General features: G+C 36.7%; 1 protein-coding gene across 2 annotated transcripts in view; it reads right to left on the reverse strand.

The window, feature by feature from the left end:
* The window catches only part of ZCCHC7 (zinc finger CCHC-type containing 7), a 152,685-nt gene that overhangs the window by 123,869 nt on the left and 7,149 nt on the right, over positions 1-21,667 (reverse strand). Inside the window, exon 2 of one of the 2 annotated variants that reach the window (XM_075931250.2) lies at positions 17,218-17,905. In XM_075931250.2, the coding sequence (XP_075787365.2) occupies positions 17,218-17,905 (688 nt within the window). Of the gene's footprint in view, positions 1-17,217; positions 17,912-21,667 lie in introns of both variants that reach the window. The other variant, XM_075931249.2, reaches the window with a different exon arrangement.

Below are 21,667 nucleotides of genomic sequence, written 5' to 3' on the forward strand. Positions count from 1 at the left end.
ATCAGCTATAACACGAAAAAAGCTTAGAGTGAAATTACAAAAGCTATAAAATGAAGACAGTGTTTGCTGAAGAGTATCAGAGGGGTAGCCGTGTTAGTCTGAATCTGCAAAAGCGGCAAGGAGTCCTGTGGCACCTTATAGACTAGCTGAAGTGTAGGAGTATAAGCTTTCATGGGCAAAGACCCACTTCGTGCATCTGGCTAAGGGGCTGTTTATTGCTGTACAGACATTTGGGCACGGGCAGTAGCTCAGGCTATAGAGTTTGGCCTGCAGTTTGACCCCCGTGTCTCTACTGAAATTATATAGTGACTTAGCCTGAGCCCTATGAACCCAAGTCAGTTGGCACAAGCCAGTCCCAGGTTTTTAACTGCAATGTACACAGACCCACTGTAACATTTTAGCATGAAAAAAAATGAACTTCAGTCAGCACTTCCCTACTTATTTCTTTGTGGTGTTCATTTAAGGAGATGTAATTGGAATGTGAATAATTCTGTATTTAATTTCCTTTGATTTTCTGATGGCAGAGAATCCCCCATTCCTCAGTTCACCCTAAGAACCTGTGGGCTCCCTGGAAAAAGTAACTGAACTGGCTAGCATGGCTGTTTTGCAAACTTTTTCCTGGTTAGATGCAATTAGAATACTGCACCATTGTTTTCTCTGCAGGTTGTGCATAGTGCTGAACATAACTTTCAGCATCTGTCTTGTGCCAAAATTTAAAAGTAACATACTGAATCCCAATAAATAACCTACCCAAACAATGCTTCTATTTAATATGTTTTTATAACATCTCAGTACAGGTGCATAAACATAAGTATTTTGCTGTAATTTTTGTATACAATATAAATGCATTCAACAATTTTGTTAATAAATTCAAGTACTGAAGAGCTCATAGCTAAAAAGCACGCTGGTGGGGTACTTACCTGTGGCGTGATTACTGAACAGAACTATTAAAATCTTATCTTTGACTGCTGTGCTGATGTCTATCTATGCAGACACTATCAGCACCTTTTAGGGATCCAAACATTAGGTCATAATTCAGAAAGCCATTCCTGCCTTTGTAGCGGGCCCTAAAGTGCAAAATTCTTCCCCTTGACTTCTCTCACAGTCCCTCTCTCCCCACTTTCACACAAGAAAAACACACTCAATTTTATATATCAAATAGGTTTTTAAAAATCATCCCCTCGTTCCTCTCTATATTTCTCCACTTTTGACACACAACTTAATTTTACTTTGGTTTCTATGGTATATCGCACCATAAGTGCCAGACTGGGGGCAGAGCAGGATTAATGCTTTTATTTATAATGATAATACATAAAATGTCATTGAAAGTAATGGGACTTTACCTTATATTGTACTTTACATTATATTGTAACTTTTCATTTCTACATAATGTATACTATGGGAGGGCAAACATTATTGATTTTAAATACCATGAGTCTTACTTCATATCATACACTGAGGGGCTATAAAACACAATGTTTACAGCTGAAACATATTTGGTTAAAATTTGTATCCATTAATTTATTGCATGATCAAAAAGAGCTTCCTATGAAATTTTCTTGCAAGACAACATTAAAATTTACACAGGGCTAAGGCATAATAGAACTTTTATACTCCATAATGGAATATAAAGTTCAAAAGATGTTTCAGTACAGATTTCCAAGCAGTCTAGCAACTATTTTTAACCCCTCAAACATGATGATATTTATGTTCCTATCACTGGCTCTACTAGCTTAAGTCATGATGGCAAATCACTACATTCAGAAGTCTAAAAGCTTTAACTACAGCGTCTGGTTAAGAGAATCTCAATAATACTGAGTCTGATGTCACTTTCTGCTTTTTACTTTAACTTGTTTTATTTCTTCTTTATTTTATTCTTTCTAAGATTTCAGATAACCAGTGCTTCAAGAGTTTATATAACTGTGTAGGGTATGGTATTGTATTATATTTATTATCTGAACAATTGCAAGTAATAACATTTGATGTGGAAGGAAAAAGTCAATTTTTAAATTTTTCAACTAAACCAATTAATGTGTCAAGTTTCTAGTGTACCACAGATGGAACTACCATTTTAAAAAAGCAGTAACTTGAAATAGTATAGCTGCCATTAGATTTCATTAAAAATATAAAAAACAGAAAAAGGTTTCCCTTAACATATATGGACTTTACAACTCCATTTACTTATTCTGTGTTTTGGATTAATCATGTATACGTAACATGCAGCTTACAAGTCACAGGTAACAAACAACAGTTTCAAATTAGTGAGCCAACAAGATTTATTTTTGAAGAAGATGCAGCTATATTACTACTATAATACAACAAATGAGTTAATATTGTGGTGATTTTTGTTTTAATTTGCAGCAGCATACCCATGGCTAGGGCTGGTATAACTACACTAGATAAAGGTGAACTAATGGCTTGGGATATTTTAGCTAACTATTTAAAACTTAAGTACAGGCAAACTTCCCAGAGTCCTGCTCTTCAAAAGATTAATCAGCTGAGGTTACTCACTATATTTGATTGCTTTAGCTGTTTTCCTATTGTTACATATATCATAGATTTTAAATTCTGAATAACAGTCCCTGAAATAAGGCATGACACATGAAGTAATTATGTTAAACTTTTAGCCATTTGTATCCTATGTGGTTTTGTGGCAGTGTTGGCATTTTAACAGTTAGTATATTGGTAGATATACAATACATTCTGCAATAGGAAGTTCTTGTTTTATTTCCCATTTTTAACTCTGAGGCACTGTGGTGAGTCCCAGTTAGAACGACTGTTGCATTCAATGTAGGATATTGTCTCTTATCTGAAAGAAATATATATATATGCATGCATGTCTCTCTCAGTGAGGTTTTCCACAAATACTTTCAAAATCCATATTTGGTGTGTTTTTCAAGCCTCTTTTCACAAGGTTATAAACAATTGCTCTCGCATAAAATACAAACTAACCAGAATGACAATACCCCATAAAAACATTTCTATTTTACTAAGGAAAAAGAGAGAGAGAGAGAGAAAGAAAGAAAGAAAGAAAGAAAGAAAGAAAGAAATCAGGAGATGAGGTTCGCTAATCTCTTAAGCCCACAGCAAATAATTCTGTTTTTAAAACCTATACAGAAGCTATAAATTACAAAAAGTAGTACAATTTAAATCAGTAAAAAGATGACTCGGAAGGGGTAATATTGGTGATCATAATATGGAATGCTAAATAAATCAACAAGAATATAAACTAAATGCATGCTCTACAAATAGGAAAGCAACTATCTCACACAAGAATAGCTATTACATGTATGCATCTATGTTATATACATAGTGGATGTTACCCAGTGTTCAACTTCACTCTTTTATACTTTGTAAAAATACAGATAACATTTTCTTAATCTCGGGGAGACATCCTCTAAATGTATATAAAAGCAAACTCTACTTTTCAACATCCATGATTTGACAAAGCAGAAAATATGCAGTCAAAAGTTAACTAGCATGTAAGTTAAGGGATGAGTTATAGCCTTACTTTTGAACTTTCATAGAGTTTGCTTCACCACCTCAACAATGCTTGAATCATTCTCAAGTGGTCCTCTTAATGACCATAGATCAGACAGAAGTTGTCAAAATGAGTACTTACAAGATCAATAAGGTAGATGAGGTAATATCTTTTAAACTAAAATCTTATGTGGGTGTGGCAGAAAAAAATGTCACCGATTGATAATTAATACTATACTGAACTATGTAAAGAGCCATCACGTGTTTTAAATTAATACAGAAATAAGTAATTGTATGTTCATAATAACCAATTTTTAAGACTAATAGATTGGTACATTTTCAATCATAATATCACAGGGGCTAGGCTAGGGCTCGCTTGCTAATTTTCATTTAAAACATCAAAAAAATCAGATTAAATACAAAAGGGCACGCATTTTTTGCAATTCTGTAACTTAACAGAAGCATGAATAGATTTGGGGGACTAATTAAACAATGTAGTGCTGAGTCTGGAAGCCTTATGACAATTTTCAGCAAGGAAGAAGTACTTAAGAAAATGTTTAAATATTTGGATATCAGGCTCTTTATTGGCTACTGCTGCTACTTCCTTTCACACTGCAAAAGCAGAAATGGAGACACTATAATAGTCAGGGCACAGTTCTAAAAATGTTTCCTTTCATCCTCTCATATCTAATCAAACATTGACAAAATATTACAAGACGAAGAGTGAAAAAAATCATAATGAACCTCTCAGATGAGAAACTAATTGGCACTAAGTACACAATGGCTTACATTTAATCCTGTTAATAATCACACAAAAAAAGAAATAAAAGACTCACTTTTCAGCCATCTCTCTGGACGACTGGGCTAAAATAACAGCACGACTAAATCTGACATTGACCCCTTGGCCCTGCAAGGAGTTTAAAGAATTCCTTTGAGTCTTCTGAGACTTTTTTTTAAACTATTCTAGAAGGGGTGGGCTAGTCTCACAGATTTGATAGTCTTCTTTGCATAACAGGTATGGTCAAGAACGTTAATGCATAAACTATGTTTCAGTTATAGTAATAACTTAATACTGGACTGAATTAAATTAAAATAAATTGGTAATACAATAGTTAAAATTATGTAACGAGTTGCCTAGATAAATATCCAGTTTTGGGGGCGGGGGCGGTTATGTTAATAAGTAGAACATACAAATGGCCCAGCGTACAGAAGTGAAAACAGGACTTGTGTAGACATAATAGTAAAAGACACAAATAAAACATCATATATATTATGTGTAAAGAAATCAAATGTCTGTACTGAGGCACTTGCACTATACTTTAAGAACCAACACACAGATACATTCAAGCTGTTCGGACAACCCATTTTCAAAGCAAGTTATTGAATAAGAATGCTTTACTTATTTGGGCTTCCTTTCACAGACATTTACAGAACTATATTACTAGCTTTGTGACATGAACTCTCTTTAAATACAGCATACTGGCAAATGCCAGAAGCCTGTAAACAAACCCTGTGCAAATTAAATGAGGCAACACCATTACTGGCAAGTAATTTAGTTTTATTTTTACCTCTTTTTCATCTTTTCATAAAGACTATTTACTTTGCTAACAAAAAGAACTGACTTTAAACTGTACATGGGTCAGAAGGTTATTCAGAGGAACTACAAGTTCCAGAATAGTACATCCATTCTGTCTAAATAATACTTACTGCTAATAAATTGAATTAAAGTAAAATTCTGAGAAAAATGTTAAAGCATGCCTATTTTTCAAGGTGTACCCAGTTGTCAAAATGAAAGCTCCCCATTAACACACTTTACATATTTACTCTCAACTCCTGCAAGTTTAAAAGCTCAAAAATGACACTTTTCAAAGAGTGATGCATCGTAACAGACAAAATATAAACACACACGAATAAAAAAAAAATCAAAAATTCCCCATTTCCTTATACCCAAATATTAAAATGTTTCAGTGAAATACTAAGAGCAAACTTCCCCATGCACACACCCCACCACAAGTTGGGGATATTTACAATTTATTAAATAAGTCCCACCATACTTCAAATCTAAATTCAATTTTCTCTCTGCTTCAATAGCCAGTCTTGAATGCTGTTCCTTTTAGCCTATCATACTCTTTCTGAAATGTGTATAGACCGGGTAAAGCTTTTTAACTTTTTATTTCTGTCCTATAAATATTAGAAATCAGATACACAAAAACTGGCTATCAGGCTTTAATGAGAGCATATGCTCAGCTCAGCTACAGTTCTGCCAAAACAATTCAAATAACATGGAAATGTTTCTACGTCACTGAAGGGCAAACACCACATGCAAGAATTTTGTTTGTTTTTGTATTAACAAAATTACTAAAATTTACAACACAGACCACAACTGCTTGGTAAAGATCAAAGTTGGAAATTATTAAAGAAACTCTAAAGAAACATTTTCAATTATTACAGTAATTTACATTCAAAGTTGGCAACTGTCTTTTTGTGTGTAGTTTTTCTTTTTAAAAATCACATCAAGGCAAGTATTTCACAGATCAAACTGATGTCTAAAGGTTTTTCCCCATCCCTTAAATACTGTCCCAAGTTAGAACTACATGAGTTTCAGCAAACAGCTACTCATTCTGTCCTCACAATTGTTATAAAATGAAAGGACTCTGATGCTAAAGTTTTCAGTCTACAAGATATAATCTTATGAAACTTCATTGACTTACCTTTATAGCTGTCTCTAGACTGAGAAATAAATATAAGGATAAAACTATTACTGTCACCATAGTAGCTGTTAATCATTGTAAGTATTTCACAGCCTCTGCTTTAAAAGGGGAGAAAAAAACTCTAGTGTTTCAAGACACAGATGGAGTTTCAAATAAAGACTGAAAAAAGGCATCTGGCAGTCATGACTTAAAAAAACAGTTGGTGGAGGATGGTTTATAAAGTGTTTAAAAAGGCCAGAGAGCACTTGGCAATTCTTTAGGTTTAGGGACTTTTGTCAACGTATATGTTCTAATAGAGCTTCCTATATGACAAGATTTACAATAATAATAGTAATAATAAAGTAATATTTGCCCCAAGCCTATCCGCACTGTACAAAGGCATATATCAGCCAGAGATGTGCTGTATCCAACAAGATTCTGTTCTCTTTGAATTTTCCCAGCCCCCAAATTACAAATACATGTACAAGTGTGCTCTGTGCATCTTTTACAACAAAACAAAACAAAAAATCATGTATCATAAATGTTAATATTAAGCTTAGCACTGATTAAACACAACAAATACGTTTAATTGAAACATCAGCAAACTAAGGCAACCACAAAATTAAACTTTGTGGCTAAAGATGTAAATACTTCTTAAATAATATATACATTTTGGAGAGGGGGAGGGAAAGTTCTAGCTTTTCTCCAGAGTTAGCTCTCTAGCACTACCTGCATTATAAGTAATTCTCTAAACACACAGACATATGGTTTCTGGAACTTCAAGATATGTTATTAGTTTTCAACAGAAATAGACATAACTAATGTTCAAGATAAAAGTTTTTCAGATGTGTTAGCACAATGATACAAAGCCAGAACTAGATCACCTCTGGAGATCTGAAAGGTTTGACAACTAACAACACTTTAAAAACAAAACAAAAAAAACCAACATTCCAAGTTGCTCCCAAACTCATTACAGATGTTGTTTAGTTATTTGAAAACGGAACCGAAGCTAAACACTAGAACCCTATTGTTCTATGTAAACTTAGAACCAATTCTTCTCACTGCCATATATTCCAGGAACTAATATCCTCATAGGTTGCAGTTCATCCTGTTTTTCCACCTTTACTAAAATTGATGGGAGTACTATCAGCCCATTACTACATCAAAAGAACAGAACATTAGTCAATGTTGAGAGTTTATTGGGGAAAACAAAGTGATTTAAATTAAACAGATAACTTGCCAGACTGATCTCCGTTATACTGTCTTAAATCCAGAGCTACTCCAAGGATTTTAATAGAGTTACTCAAGCCAGATTTACACTCTAAGAATAGATCTGTCCCTGTGTTGTGTGTGATCTCTTATAAAGATGCCAAAGTACAAAATGAAGCACAGCCTGGGATTGCTTTCTGTTTAAAAAGTGTATACAGTAGATTATCTGTTTCTGTAAAGAGAAGTATGATGCAAGTCTGAAGAGGTATTGACTATCTGAATCCAGATGCCACAGTTCTTGCTCAGTAAAAGGGAGTAAACACCACAATCACTACATCTGAAATAGTATAAACCAGATTGGTATGATTTTGTTTTACTAATGGGAAAATTAGCAGATGTCAATAATATGGTGGAGCACTTGCATCACTGCTTTTTACAGTTGTGTCCATAAAGATGAACTAATAAGCTAAAAATTGGCCTCTCTGCCTCCAAAATATGCATACATTATTTTATTCACACACACACACACACACACACACACACACACACACACTTACTTGAATGCCAGCTGCAAGCAGCTTCATACCAACTAAGATCTTCAGTAAGAATTTAGGTGCACAGAACAACTTTTTGTTGTTATTAGCACACAATCTTTAACAGTCATCTAAAAGTCTGCATTTACTAGCCATTCAATACTACAATAGTTTACATAATATTTTTCAAACCTTCACATTACATTGTACTCATGTGAAACAAAGATGGACAGAATTCTGATTTGTGACAAATTCTTGAATTTCTTCAACAGCGTGATTTACCACCATAAGCCAACAATTGTCAGAATGAAATCTTTTGTTTACTTAGTCATTTTCATTTTAAAACCCTGATTGGCAAGACAATTTCCACTGGAGTAAGTCTTAATTGTACTTGCTCCCCAGAAAAGAGAAACCCTTTCCAGTAGACAGTTTTACAAACCAGAATTATTGTCACAATAATGGTATTAGTCATCATGTTCTTGCTTGACATTCTACTTTGGTATATTATTTTTAATTCTAATATGAAAGGTTATTGCTTTGTACAGTACTAACTAAAGGTTCCCCCCCCCCCCCTTTCCTCTATTATGGTGCATCATATATGCTGACTCTCTTTGTACTTGGTACTTCCTTTGTCCTTTTTGCCTCCCTAAAAACTATTTGAATTTTTTTAATTGCTAAAAAAATTAAACCTCTACTAAAAAAGGAAAAAATTTGTTTTTCCACTAGTCCCTAGAGATCTAGCTACAATATAAGACTTCTTCCAAACCTGTAAGAAACACAAATAAATGGGACAAGGAAGAAAGATCAAACTGATGAGAGAAGTGGGAAAAAAATTCCTCTTTTAACAATCAACAAAACAGCGGGGGGAAAAAAGTGAAAAAGTCACCCAGAATATATGCCCATGTAAGCATGGGCACTCTTGCAGAAAACCTAGTCTGCAACCCAAAGCCATGGGAAATTTAAATTAGTTAGAGCTAAGGTCCACAATAGGCAGGGAAATCTGAACAGATAAAAGTGACTGCTAAGGTTGCAGGTAGACTTAGACTAGATCTTTTGAGATTTCCAAAGGAACTTTATTAGTTTTATTAATTTTTTAAATAATCAAGAGATTCGAGTGTACCCTCATTACACTGTAAAGAAGATTAACTTTTTTCCTTTAATCAAAATATCCATATGCATGTGCTGTATCTAGTAAAGGGTAGGTGGATTCCCACTGCTTATTACAGCTCCAGGGTGAATGCTGTTGTAATAATTCATGCACAAAAAATTCCCCTTCCATTTAAGTAATGTTAAGTGCTGACAAACAAAGGCAAGAAAAAAAAATCACATTAAATATAAAGCATCAGTTTTAAAACTTTCCTAGGAAAAGAAGCACATATTATAAAGTTATACATTGATTAAATACTATTTTAATAAGTAGGGAAAAATACACATTTATGACAGCACTTAAAATTTAAATGATGTGGTATAATGGTAGCTTTATTAATTTCCTTTATTTGTGAGCAAATAGCTATAAACACACACTGTGTAATATTAATTATGGCAAAGCCCTTCTAAAACTGAATAATAAAATTATCCTAAACAGAACTAAGTGTAAAGTGAGCCTTTTAGAGACGATGATATCAGCACATGCTTTGGAACTTTTAGAAAAAAACTATTTACTTTCATGGTCTTCAGTCTGCATCTAAAATACATATATTAAATCTCCAGACACAAATAGTTACACAATGCCAGATCCCGCAAGCTGCTCCATGTAGCAAGACATCTCCATCCACACGCAGCTCAGGGCAAGACCTGGGCCTCACACGCCAAGCTTGAAAGGCACCAAATCCTCCTTAGAGACGCTGAACATGCTATAGGCCATGAAAGTTGAATATAAGTTGGGGTTGCTCAGCACCTCTCAAGCTGTGCTCCAAGCAAGCAGAATTGACACTGAGCCCCTAGCCACACCAAAATCTGTCAGCCAATGTTTATTTTACTGAAATACCAAAAGGAACCATAGGGTTTTATAACATGTGAAATTTCATTTTAAATTAAAATGCAAATGATTGTGTGTATCAAAAAATATCATGAACTTTTTTTTTGTTTGCTAAATTATATCTTAATTGGTCAAGTACACTTCTGGAAGGGTACAAAATATCCTTGGTCTAAGAACCACCGCTCTGATGTCCAGCCCAGAGTAAACCTTAAATAGAGAATTATAAACCCATAAAAGGAGGGGGGGGGGTGAGTGGGAATTAACTAAAGCAGCATTAGCCTCCCTTATTGAATTGTAATGCTCTACAGTTTTTCAAAGGTTAATGTTTTATATGAAATATCTCAAAATATTGTTGGCAAACCTTCGTGAACAGCAGCGTATTTTATACAAAAACTCCTTTTCACTGCCAAAAAAATCTTTTTCTGTGTTATTTTAGTGTCATGCATTTATATGAATTTGTGCATTCTCCCTTAATAGGGGGTGTTAATTTAAATATGAAAAGCAACAGATATAATTTTAATTGAATCTAATTTCGTTGAAGAGAAAATATATTTTCTTTCATTGCTGAGCTAAGCATCTGTAAAAATTCCTTTCAGAACTAGAAAAAAAATTGAATTTTGAGAATAGAAAGAGGGTACTTCAAGATTTTTTTTCCTGCAGCAACAAAAGAACAAAAGATTCTCTCATGTATTAAAGCACATTAAAAAACAAAATCCAGAAACAAATTAAGGGATTGTTGTAAAAATATCAAAGCTCTAGCATAAAAAAAGGATACTCCATTTTGCAAGACAAAGTAGGTAAAACTAGTTATCAAAGAAAACATTCAAGTAAAGGGGCAAAAGCATAAACTTAGAAGCAGTTTTCTTCCCAAAATATTTAAAAGATTTGCCTGATTTTCTTAAATACATTCAGAAGTAGTAAAATGGGCTATTAGTGCATGCTGGATTGTTAAAACTATAGTCTAAGTTTCAAAGCAATTCTATAAATGCAATACAGAGCGCTAGAATTTTAACAAAATTCAACTGTCAGGCAAAATCTGTGTCAAGCACTGATAATCAAAGAAGGACTTTTTCTTTTCGGATCCCGGCTAGCACCAAAACACTTCAATTGCACTATTTGAGGTTGCTACAGCCATTTTGACTCCAATATCTGCATAAGCAGTAGCGGTTCTGATGACTACTTTTAAGCAAAGCTTCAGCTCAAGGCCAAATGTTAAGCTCCAATGTTAACAGGGCAAGAAGTACTCCTTGTAGATTCTGAATTTTGTTTCAATTCATTTTCATTACAATGTCATTGTAGGCTGAATGGGAAATGTAAGTCATGTAAATGTAGGGTCAACAAGGAAAGTTTGCCATTAGCCCGACTTGTAAACTGAGACAGAGACTAAAGGTGTTAAAGATGAGAAAACTGCTTTGGAAATAGCAGATTCTATTCTTCTCTCATTAAGCCTGCTATTATAACCTATACAATTTCAAAAAATAGAAAAAGCATCTTCAGTAGACAAAGCATAAATTGCTTTGAAATGCAACACAGTGAAGGTAACCAAACTAAAAGGCCTGAAAAGTCGTCTCTTAGCACTGACAAAGTAAGGGTCAGCCTGTTCCTAGACGGGAGTGTAAATAATCTGCCCACGTCAGCCAGCCATTAGTTTGTTCCACTACACAACACCACCATCACGAATATTTTAAACATCAATTTGTGGGGCAGGTAGGAGAAGAAGCAAGAAGTACTCTGTACTACAGACTGTAGTGTCTAAGGATCATGTGATAAATAGCTTCTAAAATATTCTCAAATGATCAGCAAGTTTTGGCTCAATTCTGTACAAGCTGCTAGAACTGAGTCTTCAGTTCTTCATTTGTCTGAATTTGCCATCAAAGCCAAAGCTATAAGAAGCAAAGCATTCATGCAATCACTGAATGAAATGTTTAAATAAAAGAGTAGGGCATAATCCTTGATGCCCACACTTTTCTGTGGGGTTTTGATCACTGCTGGAAGAAAATAGATCCTATATGTGAACAAGAAGTTAAATCAGAAATCTAATCTGGAGCATAGCTGCTGGAAGACAAACTATCATGTGCCAGGGGCCCAAACAATATCTGCTCTGGGCAAAAAGGACGCAAATTAGTTAAAATATCTCATGTTGTGTCAACATCCCAAAATGTTGTTATAAGATCACGCAAAGCTGCTAAGAAGGTTCCAGAGTTCCTAATGAGGTTTTCAGTCTGCTGAGCAATGACCATAAAGGGCATTTGAATTTAGTGCTATTTACCAGAACAAGTGATATCCAGTCTTTGCTTTTAATAGCAATTTCTAGTTTCCAGAAGTGATACCTCTTTCAAAAAGCTTAGTTAAAAACACAAAGCAGCCCTTCCAATGGCCCAGTGGAGAATAAGGTCTGCTGCTTCTTGGGATCTTTGGGTTGGAAAAGTGCCTTAGGAATTGCACTTTACAAACTAGGGAATGGCAGAGATGCTGTGTAAATAACACTTTGTCATTGACAGGGCTGGGGTGATAGGAGAGAAATCATTTTTTGATCCCTGGTGTGTGATCTTCAGGGCTGCACGTTTGAAAACTGTCTTCCCAAATGTAGAAAAAAGTGCAGAGATTCAAACTAGTGCTAGATACAGGAGAGGAAATATGTTAAAAGATGGCCCTTAATGAGGAAATGGATGACATCTTGCCAAATACAGGATAATACATAACCTTACTGCAATAGAGAAGAGAGAGAAAAGCCCACCTTTTCAAGGTCTGGGATACCTCTGCCTCAAAAACAAATTACACATATTTACAAAATAAAGTCTCTGATTGTTGTCTCTATCTCTTTCCCGTGAACCAAACACTGATATGTCCTGAAAAACCCACAGTAAAGATCCAACTCTAGAAGATAATCCCTGCTTAAAAATGCCAAATGAAAAAAAATCATTCCCTTTCATAATACTAATTAGCAAAAGCAGTGGAATGTATCTCCAAAAATATAACACATGGTAGGGTAAAAAAGAGCCAATGTACATAGGGAAAAACACATAGGGAGCTAGACATATGGTCACTTTTTGGTCAGATTCCCTGTGGCTCTAACTTGTTTCATAAAATTTTGACAGCCTTCCTCAATTCCAAGCCATGTGCAATTTTGTGATATAAAACAGATTCAGAAAAGTTCCCTCAAAATCACAGAAAAAACAGTAGCTATTTGCCAGAGTTCCCAAGATACCTCAGCAGAAAACAAGGAAGCCAGTAGCTACCCTTGTCTCCTCAAATTTAAAAAAAAAAAAAAAAAAAAAAAAAAAAGCATAGCTAGTTAGCCAGACTCTGCTGCATCACTATGATTAAAAGTTGCATTAACTGGGATTATGGTGTCATCACAAGCTTTGGAGGGAAATAAAACCAAAATGTAAAGGGTACAGTGGTTTTTCTAGGAAGGCTGAAGGAAGGGTAAAAATACAAGGGCTTTCATATGTATACTTAGGAGCCGTGTTGCTCATATTAGGAATGTGAACAGCATAATTTAAAATTTTCAGAATTTTAGTTCAAAATAAAATTAGCAGAAGCAGCTTGATTTATGCACCAAAACACCTCTTCCCAACATAAAAGGAACACATCTTTCTATCTCAACAGAGAGTGTAGGTCACTGAACACACTTTTTCTATCTCTTCTAAGAAGAACCATAATAGACACAGGATAGAAACAGGAAGTTTATGTATGGAAGGGATTCTTTGTGTGTGCTGGGAGAATCAAGGAAGGATGGTCTTTGTTTTTATAATTTACAAATATCATTGTTCCTAGCTTAAACTATGGAGGCAAAGAAGATGTAGAAAACGTAACACAATAAGAATGGGTGCTTCATTCCTTTCCCTGGAGTAGCTAATTTTTTATTCTGGTGGAACCTCAGTATCTTGATTTTCATGTTTCAAGCACAAGACAGGCCCACGAATGATTGAAACAACAGACTACGCGAATAGCCACAGTATTGTGCATGTTTCATTCCCTTTTTAACGTGAATGAAACTGGGCGCTACATTTACCAACAGACTGTTAGAGGTGGTCTCTCACATTTACACAGCCGTAAGTAACTTTGACAAAATAATAAAGGTTTCAACTGTCTTTAAATATTCTGTTCCCCCTACTCTCATGTTAAAAGTCTTAAAAAGTAGTAATTTGCATAGTAGATATTCCCAGTAAATCAACAGAATTGATGTATAATCCCATGCTTCAAGCATTTTTAGAGTGTAAATAAAAATATTTACCAAAATAATTCCTACATGAGGAAATAAGTTTCTGAAAGAATAATTTTCTAACACAATAACCACAAAAACAAATTAACACCTTGTTTTTCCTTTTCTTCTTTTAATTTGACATGAACGTGTTCAAAGTTTCAGCAAATCACTGTACTGTAGTTGGATTCCACAGCACCTGAAAGATGATGCTGTGAAGCTCAATAAATAAATTCTGGATATATTAGTTATTGAAGATTTGTGGGTTTTACTCCTTTCAAGTGACATATATTACAGTTAGTGCACTATGTTCCAATGCATTAATATTTTTATATTCTTTTGGGTTTTACTTTTATACCAGCAAAAGACTAAAATAATTTTCAGACCTGTGTCGTCACTACCTTCCACATCACTGTATTTGTTTTATAAACAAAATACCAGATGGTTCAAACTGTTCTGCATTGAGTATTCTTGAATAAAGGTTGTTTAAATTTCAGACCAAATACAGACATGCAGATTTAAACTACACCTCTTCTGAAGCATGCTACACTTTACCTCTCAGTCCTTTGTGCTCAGTCTGGGGGTTTAGGCTGAGAGCAAACAGTTCCTATCTGACTCTCACATACATTAGACTATCCTCAATATGTCATCATTAGCTTGCATCTTTTAAGCAGAAAAAACTGTAAGTCTTCAGATATTTTGCAAAGTAAATACATGTGAAAGGAAGAAACAATGCCTGAACAAAAACAAATTAAGTTCAATGCACATATTTAAAAGAAGGCTAGACCATGGTACCAGACTCCACAGTGTAACTGATCACTGTTCTGTAAATCATAAAGCATGAGATTACCCTTGACAATACCATTACTAATACTGGTTGAAAACATGGGAAGGGTTTTGAAGGGCTTTGCTGCAAATGAAGGAAAACTACCTCCAGATATAACCCACAAGTTAATTTTTCTAAAAGTTACTCTGAGTTTAGGTAGATACACAACAATATTATGGTAGTAATGCAAGCAAAAAAAAAAAAAAAAAAAAAGACCAAACATTTGAATTTTCACATTGCTATCACATGCAGTAAAAATCATTATTTTGGTACACTGATTACAAAATATCTCCAAAAATGCATAATGTACTGTTTTCATGCAATATAAAAGCTTGGATGTACTTTACATATTTACAGCTGGGGTAATTGCTAAATGTAAGCCTACAGAGGACGTGTAGAGACAAAAAATGTCTGTCCAATATCGTTATTCACTGAACAACATAAGATGATGAAAAAATGTTTGGAGTACACAAGTTACCACTAGCAATGTATCATTTTGCTATGCAAAAATTGTATTGCCATATGTCCTGGTATATTTGCTGCCTGAAAACTACAGAGTATTCTGTTAAAGTAAACTTTATATTTCATGACAGGTTGGTTGCTGCTTTAAAGGAGAAAAAATATAAGAAGAAATCAAATAAAATTTAGTAATACTGAACTTTTGAAACTTAGCTATTATACTTTTAAATTATTTTTAAAAGATTGATAGGAAGAAAACATATTTGATAGGGAAGGTGGCAATCTGGAAATTTGATGTAGCAACTTGTGTTCTGTACCACTATACTTGCCGCTGATTTGAGAATAACGTGCACAGCATTTTTTCTGTGAAATTTCTGGACAATGGACAGATGCTAATCATCTGAAGAATAATTCAGAGGTAATCTCTTGCTTGCTGATTGTTAGTCCACATATTCGCAACAGAGGACATGTCTTCACTTATCAGGAGATCGACACTGCAGAGATCAATCTTCCAGGATTTGATTTAGTGGGTCTAGCAAGGACCCACTAAATCGACTGCTGATGGTGCCCCTGTCGACTCTGGTACTCCACAGGGTCACGAGGAATAAGGGAATTCAATGGAAGAGTTTCTCCCATCAACCTCCCACAGTGAAGATGCTAAAGAAATGTAACCTAAGGTATGTTGACTCCAGCTACGAGAATTGCATATCTTAGCTCAACTCTTCCCCTACTATAGACCTGGCCTAAGAACGTAGGGCTGAGAACATGCTACCCATATGCTAACCATATTTTTGTGAGTCAAAGCTGACTGAAAATCCTAATTGGTATAAGTGATCGGACAGGCCTTACTATACTGAATCAATATCTTCGACAGCCGTGCTCCCTCTCAAGTGACTGACAGGGTCACAGTTTCTGGAAACGATCTCAGTGCAGTGAGAGACTAGAATGCACAGGGAAAGGGAAGAGGACTGTCAAGTAGATTTTTTCAGTCATCAGTTCCAGAATACATGTTATCTCTACCATACCATGAGGCCAATGTGGTAACTTCACCATGAAAGGACTTGCTAAGAACAGGTCGCTACAATCAATTCTTTGCATTTCCTCATCTTCACTGTCTTTCCTCTATAAGGAACTTTTAAAATATACCAAAGAACTAGGTATCAATAATCCTGTTGTTTAGGAATTACTGCATACTATTTCGTACAGGATTTGTATGCTGTTGATAGTAAATTTTAGAAAAAAGCAAGGTCTCAGAATAATAGAATTATTTACATTGAGCATAGAGGTTATAACCTTCTCCTACTGTATTTTTCAGTAGTCTTAATTTTGTGATTTCTCCTTCCAATTTTACTTATTCTCAAATTTCTCTTGACATTGCTATATTTTCACTAACTACTTATTTGCTTTGATCACAATAATTAACCATTATATACCTTTTTTTATTTCTATTTTTGCTTCCCAAAAATTGGTTTACTCTTTCCCCCCCATTTATTGCTTAGTAATAAATAGGTTTATTTGGCTAATTCAATTCGTTCTGAATTTCCCCCCCCGTCAGTTTTTTAGAGTAAACACACTGTCATGTGCTTCTCTTCAAAGCACTATGCACATGTTTAGCACTACTCAAATAATACACAATAGTATTAACAGTTATCTGCTACACCATATATTATGTCTGCCATCCCATTTTACAATTTCCTCCTTTTGGTTTTTGCCACCTTGCACTGCGCCTACTTCTTTCTCTTTATTTTTCCTTTACAATATTGACATCAATATTATGGCAAACAGATCATCCCATCTGCTCCTTTATTCAGGGTCATCTACACAAAAGTACTGACCTTCACTGGTAGTAGTTCCACAGCCTTCAAGGTTCAAAATGATATTTTCATCTCTGGCATCTGTATCACATCCCAACAGCATCCAGCTCTCCACATGATCACTGTCAGAGAGCGTGCTCTCTTCTTCCTCCTCATTTGAGCTATCCTCTATTACCAAAATCTCTTGGATCGTGCGTCCTCTACCAGCAGAAGTTGGGTTAGACTTCTCGCTAGCCCTCTTCTCTTTACTTGAATGTCTTGCATCAGAATCTAGGGCAGAGTCTGCAGAAACTCTGGCAGGGTTCCGTGTGGAGCATACTGGTTGCTTACATTTTATAGCTGGTGTTAGAGAACTTGCTGTCTTTGTTGCTTTGCTTTTGTAAACACTGTCTTCATCAGGTGTGTCAGACAAAATGATGACCTCAGGGCCATCTGAAATATGAATAACATCGTCTGAAAGTATACGGTTCTTGTCCAGATCCAATTTATCGCTTAGAACTGAACTCTGACCTTGTTTCTCTAGTACTTCCTCATTCTCATCCTGCTCAGGGACTTCTCCAAGACTCTGTGCATAATGGACCTGGCTGTAGAGATGAAATTCTACCTCACTGTCAACACTTAGTTCACTGGATGACTCTTCACGATAAAGGTCATCTTCATATGCTTCTATGTCTCCATGCCACCCGAACATTCTGGAAAGAAAGTAGACCTGTATCTGGGAAAAATAAAAACACCTTATCAGTAATGCCAAGTAAATGAGTCCAGAAACTCCATGAAAATGTAATACTTTTTTCATCTGTTATAGCAGAAACCTTTCCAAAATGTAAATCATTCATACAAACCTTTAACACAAACAACAGTTTACATAAGAGCCTCAGAAAACGAGTAGATGTTTTCATGGACAACTATAGAACTACGAACACAGAAAATGACACTACACTTGCAGAATAATGATACCAGAAATACAAATTATAACATGCACAATAGCAAATGCTAAAGTTAAGGTTGCACTTAGGTTTTAAATTTAACCTCTGTTGTTTTCACTCAGTCATGACAACTGTATTATCACCATCCTAGTCTCGGTTTTAAATTTAACCTCTGTTGTTTTCACTCAGTCATGACAACTGTATTATCACCATCCTAGTCTCCAGTCACTCTCCTACATGGTAAGCACAGAGCCAGAGCTCAAGACTCAGCTGGAAGTCAAGAGGAGACCCTGCATTCTAGACTCAGCTCTTTCAATTACTAGTATTAATTCTGAGTACTTCACAGTCTTTACTACTGAGCAATGCCTCATACTTGCACATCAGGAGGCAGGCAGATACTATTCACCCATTTTACAAAAGAGAAGTAATCACCACTGGTGACAGAGCTGGGAATAGAACTTAAGTCTGAGATCTCTTCCACTCAGGAACACTGCATTTTAGAATAAATGTGCCAAACTTGTAACCACTACTCACTGCGAGGAACAGAACCTGAGATTTCAATTTATAACATTTCTCTGTTGTCTAGCAAATAACGGTGCCAGCCTTTAGCAAAGTGTATCTTGCACACATACCCCCTTACAGCGAATGTTTCACATAGGGGATTACTGCCTGCCAACAGTTACTCTTAACTCAAGTGGTAGAGGTCTGTATTATGAGGCTAAAGGTCCATGTTTCCAACTCTGCTGATGCACAGACCGGTATGGTTCCACACCAATGGAATTTCTAGGGGGTCATCAGTTTACTTTTTTAGGGGAAAAACACAGGAAATTACATGCAAAAAAGTTAAAAGAATGTTCAAATTGCAACACTGTGGAGTTACAAAATGTATCTGTTTCTCCCCTCACATACACATGCACCGCCAGTTCAACTCCCACTTTTCTCCATGCTTCTGTCACCAATTCTTCCTCCACTACATTCTTCTTTGTCCCCTTCAAGCCTGCCTTCCCTCATTTTCCCACTACATGGCCATGTCCTGCATGCTGGTGATGCTGCATAGTGCACCAGAGGCATTGAAATGGTGGTGAGTGAGGGCCCTGGAGGAGCCATAGGTGTGAACAGGGTAGTGAGAGAGGTTAGTAAAAGAGGATTTTGGTGGGGCATGCCTGGAAGGACCAAGGTTGTATGCTCGGGATGTTTCACTGTGCTTGGGAGAAGTAGTGGCCACTCAAGAAAGGAGCCCTACAGATGCTACAGTTTGGTATCAGCATCTTTAGGGCTCCCTTCTTGAGCAGCCACTACTTCTCCCAAGCACAGTGGAACACTGGTGCCACATTGAGCTCTTTAGGTGCTAATGCCTTGGTACAGAAATGCACTTCAAGTGACAATGTCTCTGCCCAAAGACGTTCGCTCCCCCACTCAAACTGGGCCCCTGCATCCTCCTTCACCAGCCTAGGACCATGCTCACCCTATCATTTTTCTCCTTAAAATCCTTGGCTCAACACATCATGGCACATAAGTCTTAATCTTGCTGATATTCCGCAATGTAGAATTTTGCAGGAAAAGACATTTTCTACCCTTCTCATAACTGTTGTTCTTTGAGATGTGTTGCTTGTGCCCATTCTAATTATGTGTATGTGTGCCACATGCATGGCAGCCAGTAGGGATGTTACAATGTGGTTAAATAACCACATAACCACTGAAAATCTCAGTGGTTACAGGCACTGCGGGCTCTGCAATATGACGCTAATTTATACTTTATACTGCAGAGCCTGCAATGATGCCTCCCTGGGACTGGGGCTACCAGCCCCTGCAGGCCTAGTTCCTCGAAAGGCAGCTTCCCTGCCACAGGGAAGTCTCCTCCCCGGGACTCACAGGAGAGCGTCGAGGACCGGGCAAGAAAATGTCATGACCCTGTCCAAACTCTCCCAACCCAGCCGGTACACTGGAGTCAGCCATACTTAGTGTGGCCAGAGTCTGAGCCAGGCACGTTGTACCACATAGGGGCAAGTGGCAACAAAATAAATTTTAAGTGTAGAAAAAATACTGCTTATGGCCACTGAACAAGGGGTTTTGCACCCTCTCTGCTTTAAATCTGCATTTGAAATGGTGTACCCACTAGGGATGTTAAATTTAGATTAGTTAATTCATCGAATATAGTCGATTAGTCTAGAAGAGCGCCTCCACCTTTGAACTGTAGCAAGAGCCCTGCTAAGCTCTTGCTACAGTTTTAAAGGGGAAGCCCCACCCTGAACCTTTGAAATGTACAAGAGCCCTTGTGGGCTCTTGTACATTTCAAAAGGCAGCTCATCAGGGAACATGGGACCAGTGGGGGAGTCCCCTGCTGGCCCAGCCCTCCCTTCCTGGCTTCTGCTTTTGAAATGTACAAGAGCCCTGCTAGGGCTTTTATAGGTTTCAAAAGCAGAATCGCAGCAGAAGCGGACAGTGCTGGGGGGAACCAGTTTTTAAGTTGGCTCCCCACAGCACTGGCTCCTGCTCTCCTCTGCCACCCGCTGCCTCTCTCTGATAGAGGCGGAAGGGAGGGACGACTAGTTACATCACTACTCGACTATCCAATAAGCTTATGCTTATAGGATAGTTGACTAGTTGCTTACATTTCTAGTACCCACCAACACCTTGAAGAGTCCTTGAAGAGAGACTCATCCAGCATTCCTCAGGCCACAGCAAAGATTAACGTAATCATCTGCTAGGCAAGTCCAAGGACAGAGACAAGGACAACATAGGAATCCTGCTTTTCACAGCCCTTGGCTTCTCACTAGGGCTGGGGAGGAAAGAGCATTCCCGTGCGCTGAGAATTTTTGAAAACTTGAAAAACATTCCTGCCCTGGAGACCAAATGAAAAAATCTCAGGTTCTTTGCAAACTGAAAGTCTTACTAATTCCCGTCAAGTGAAACATTTTGTTTTAATATTTCCTTTCTGATGTGGGCCTACCCATACGGCCTGAAGCTTAGCCACCTTTATGCTGGACTACCTACCACAAAGCATTCCCTTAGAGGTTTGAGTGTGAAAGCCAAGCAGATGCTTCAGCTGGCTCCACCTTACAATAGCCCTTTTTCCTAGGTGATAAGACGAATAAGAGCACATCACATGAGTGACCCAGGCTCCACATCAATCCACTTCGAGGTCCTGGTGCTCATAAACAAAACATGCAAAGATTTGGCCATCTTTGAGACCCTTCCTCTCTCTCATCAATGGGAATACTGTAGCTGACTGAGCCAAGGCAACAACCTGCTTCACAAATCTGGTCAATTTCGCTGATGCTACTTTAACACCAAATGGACAGCAATAAACCTAAAGAGTAAAATTGACATGATACTTAACAGCTGGTTGCTGCTAAGAATATCAGCATCCAAGGCATCTGAGCTACTCAAGAATGGAAAACAGACTTTTGATAAAACAAGAGAATCAGAAGAGAAAGCCAAGACACTGAGGAAGGAAAGAGCAGCAAAATTCTGTGGTCAGAAAGCTCTGCAATGGCAGAGGTCTCTGGTAAATATTTCAGGCTCTACCTATTCACCTTCCTGTA

Source organism: Pelodiscus sinensis, chromosome 6 (assembly GCF_052426305.1).
Source record: "Pelodiscus sinensis isolate ZL-2025 chromosome 6, ASM5242630v1, whole genome shotgun sequence".
NCBI lineage: Eukaryota > Metazoa > Chordata > Testudines > Trionychidae > Pelodiscus > Pelodiscus sinensis.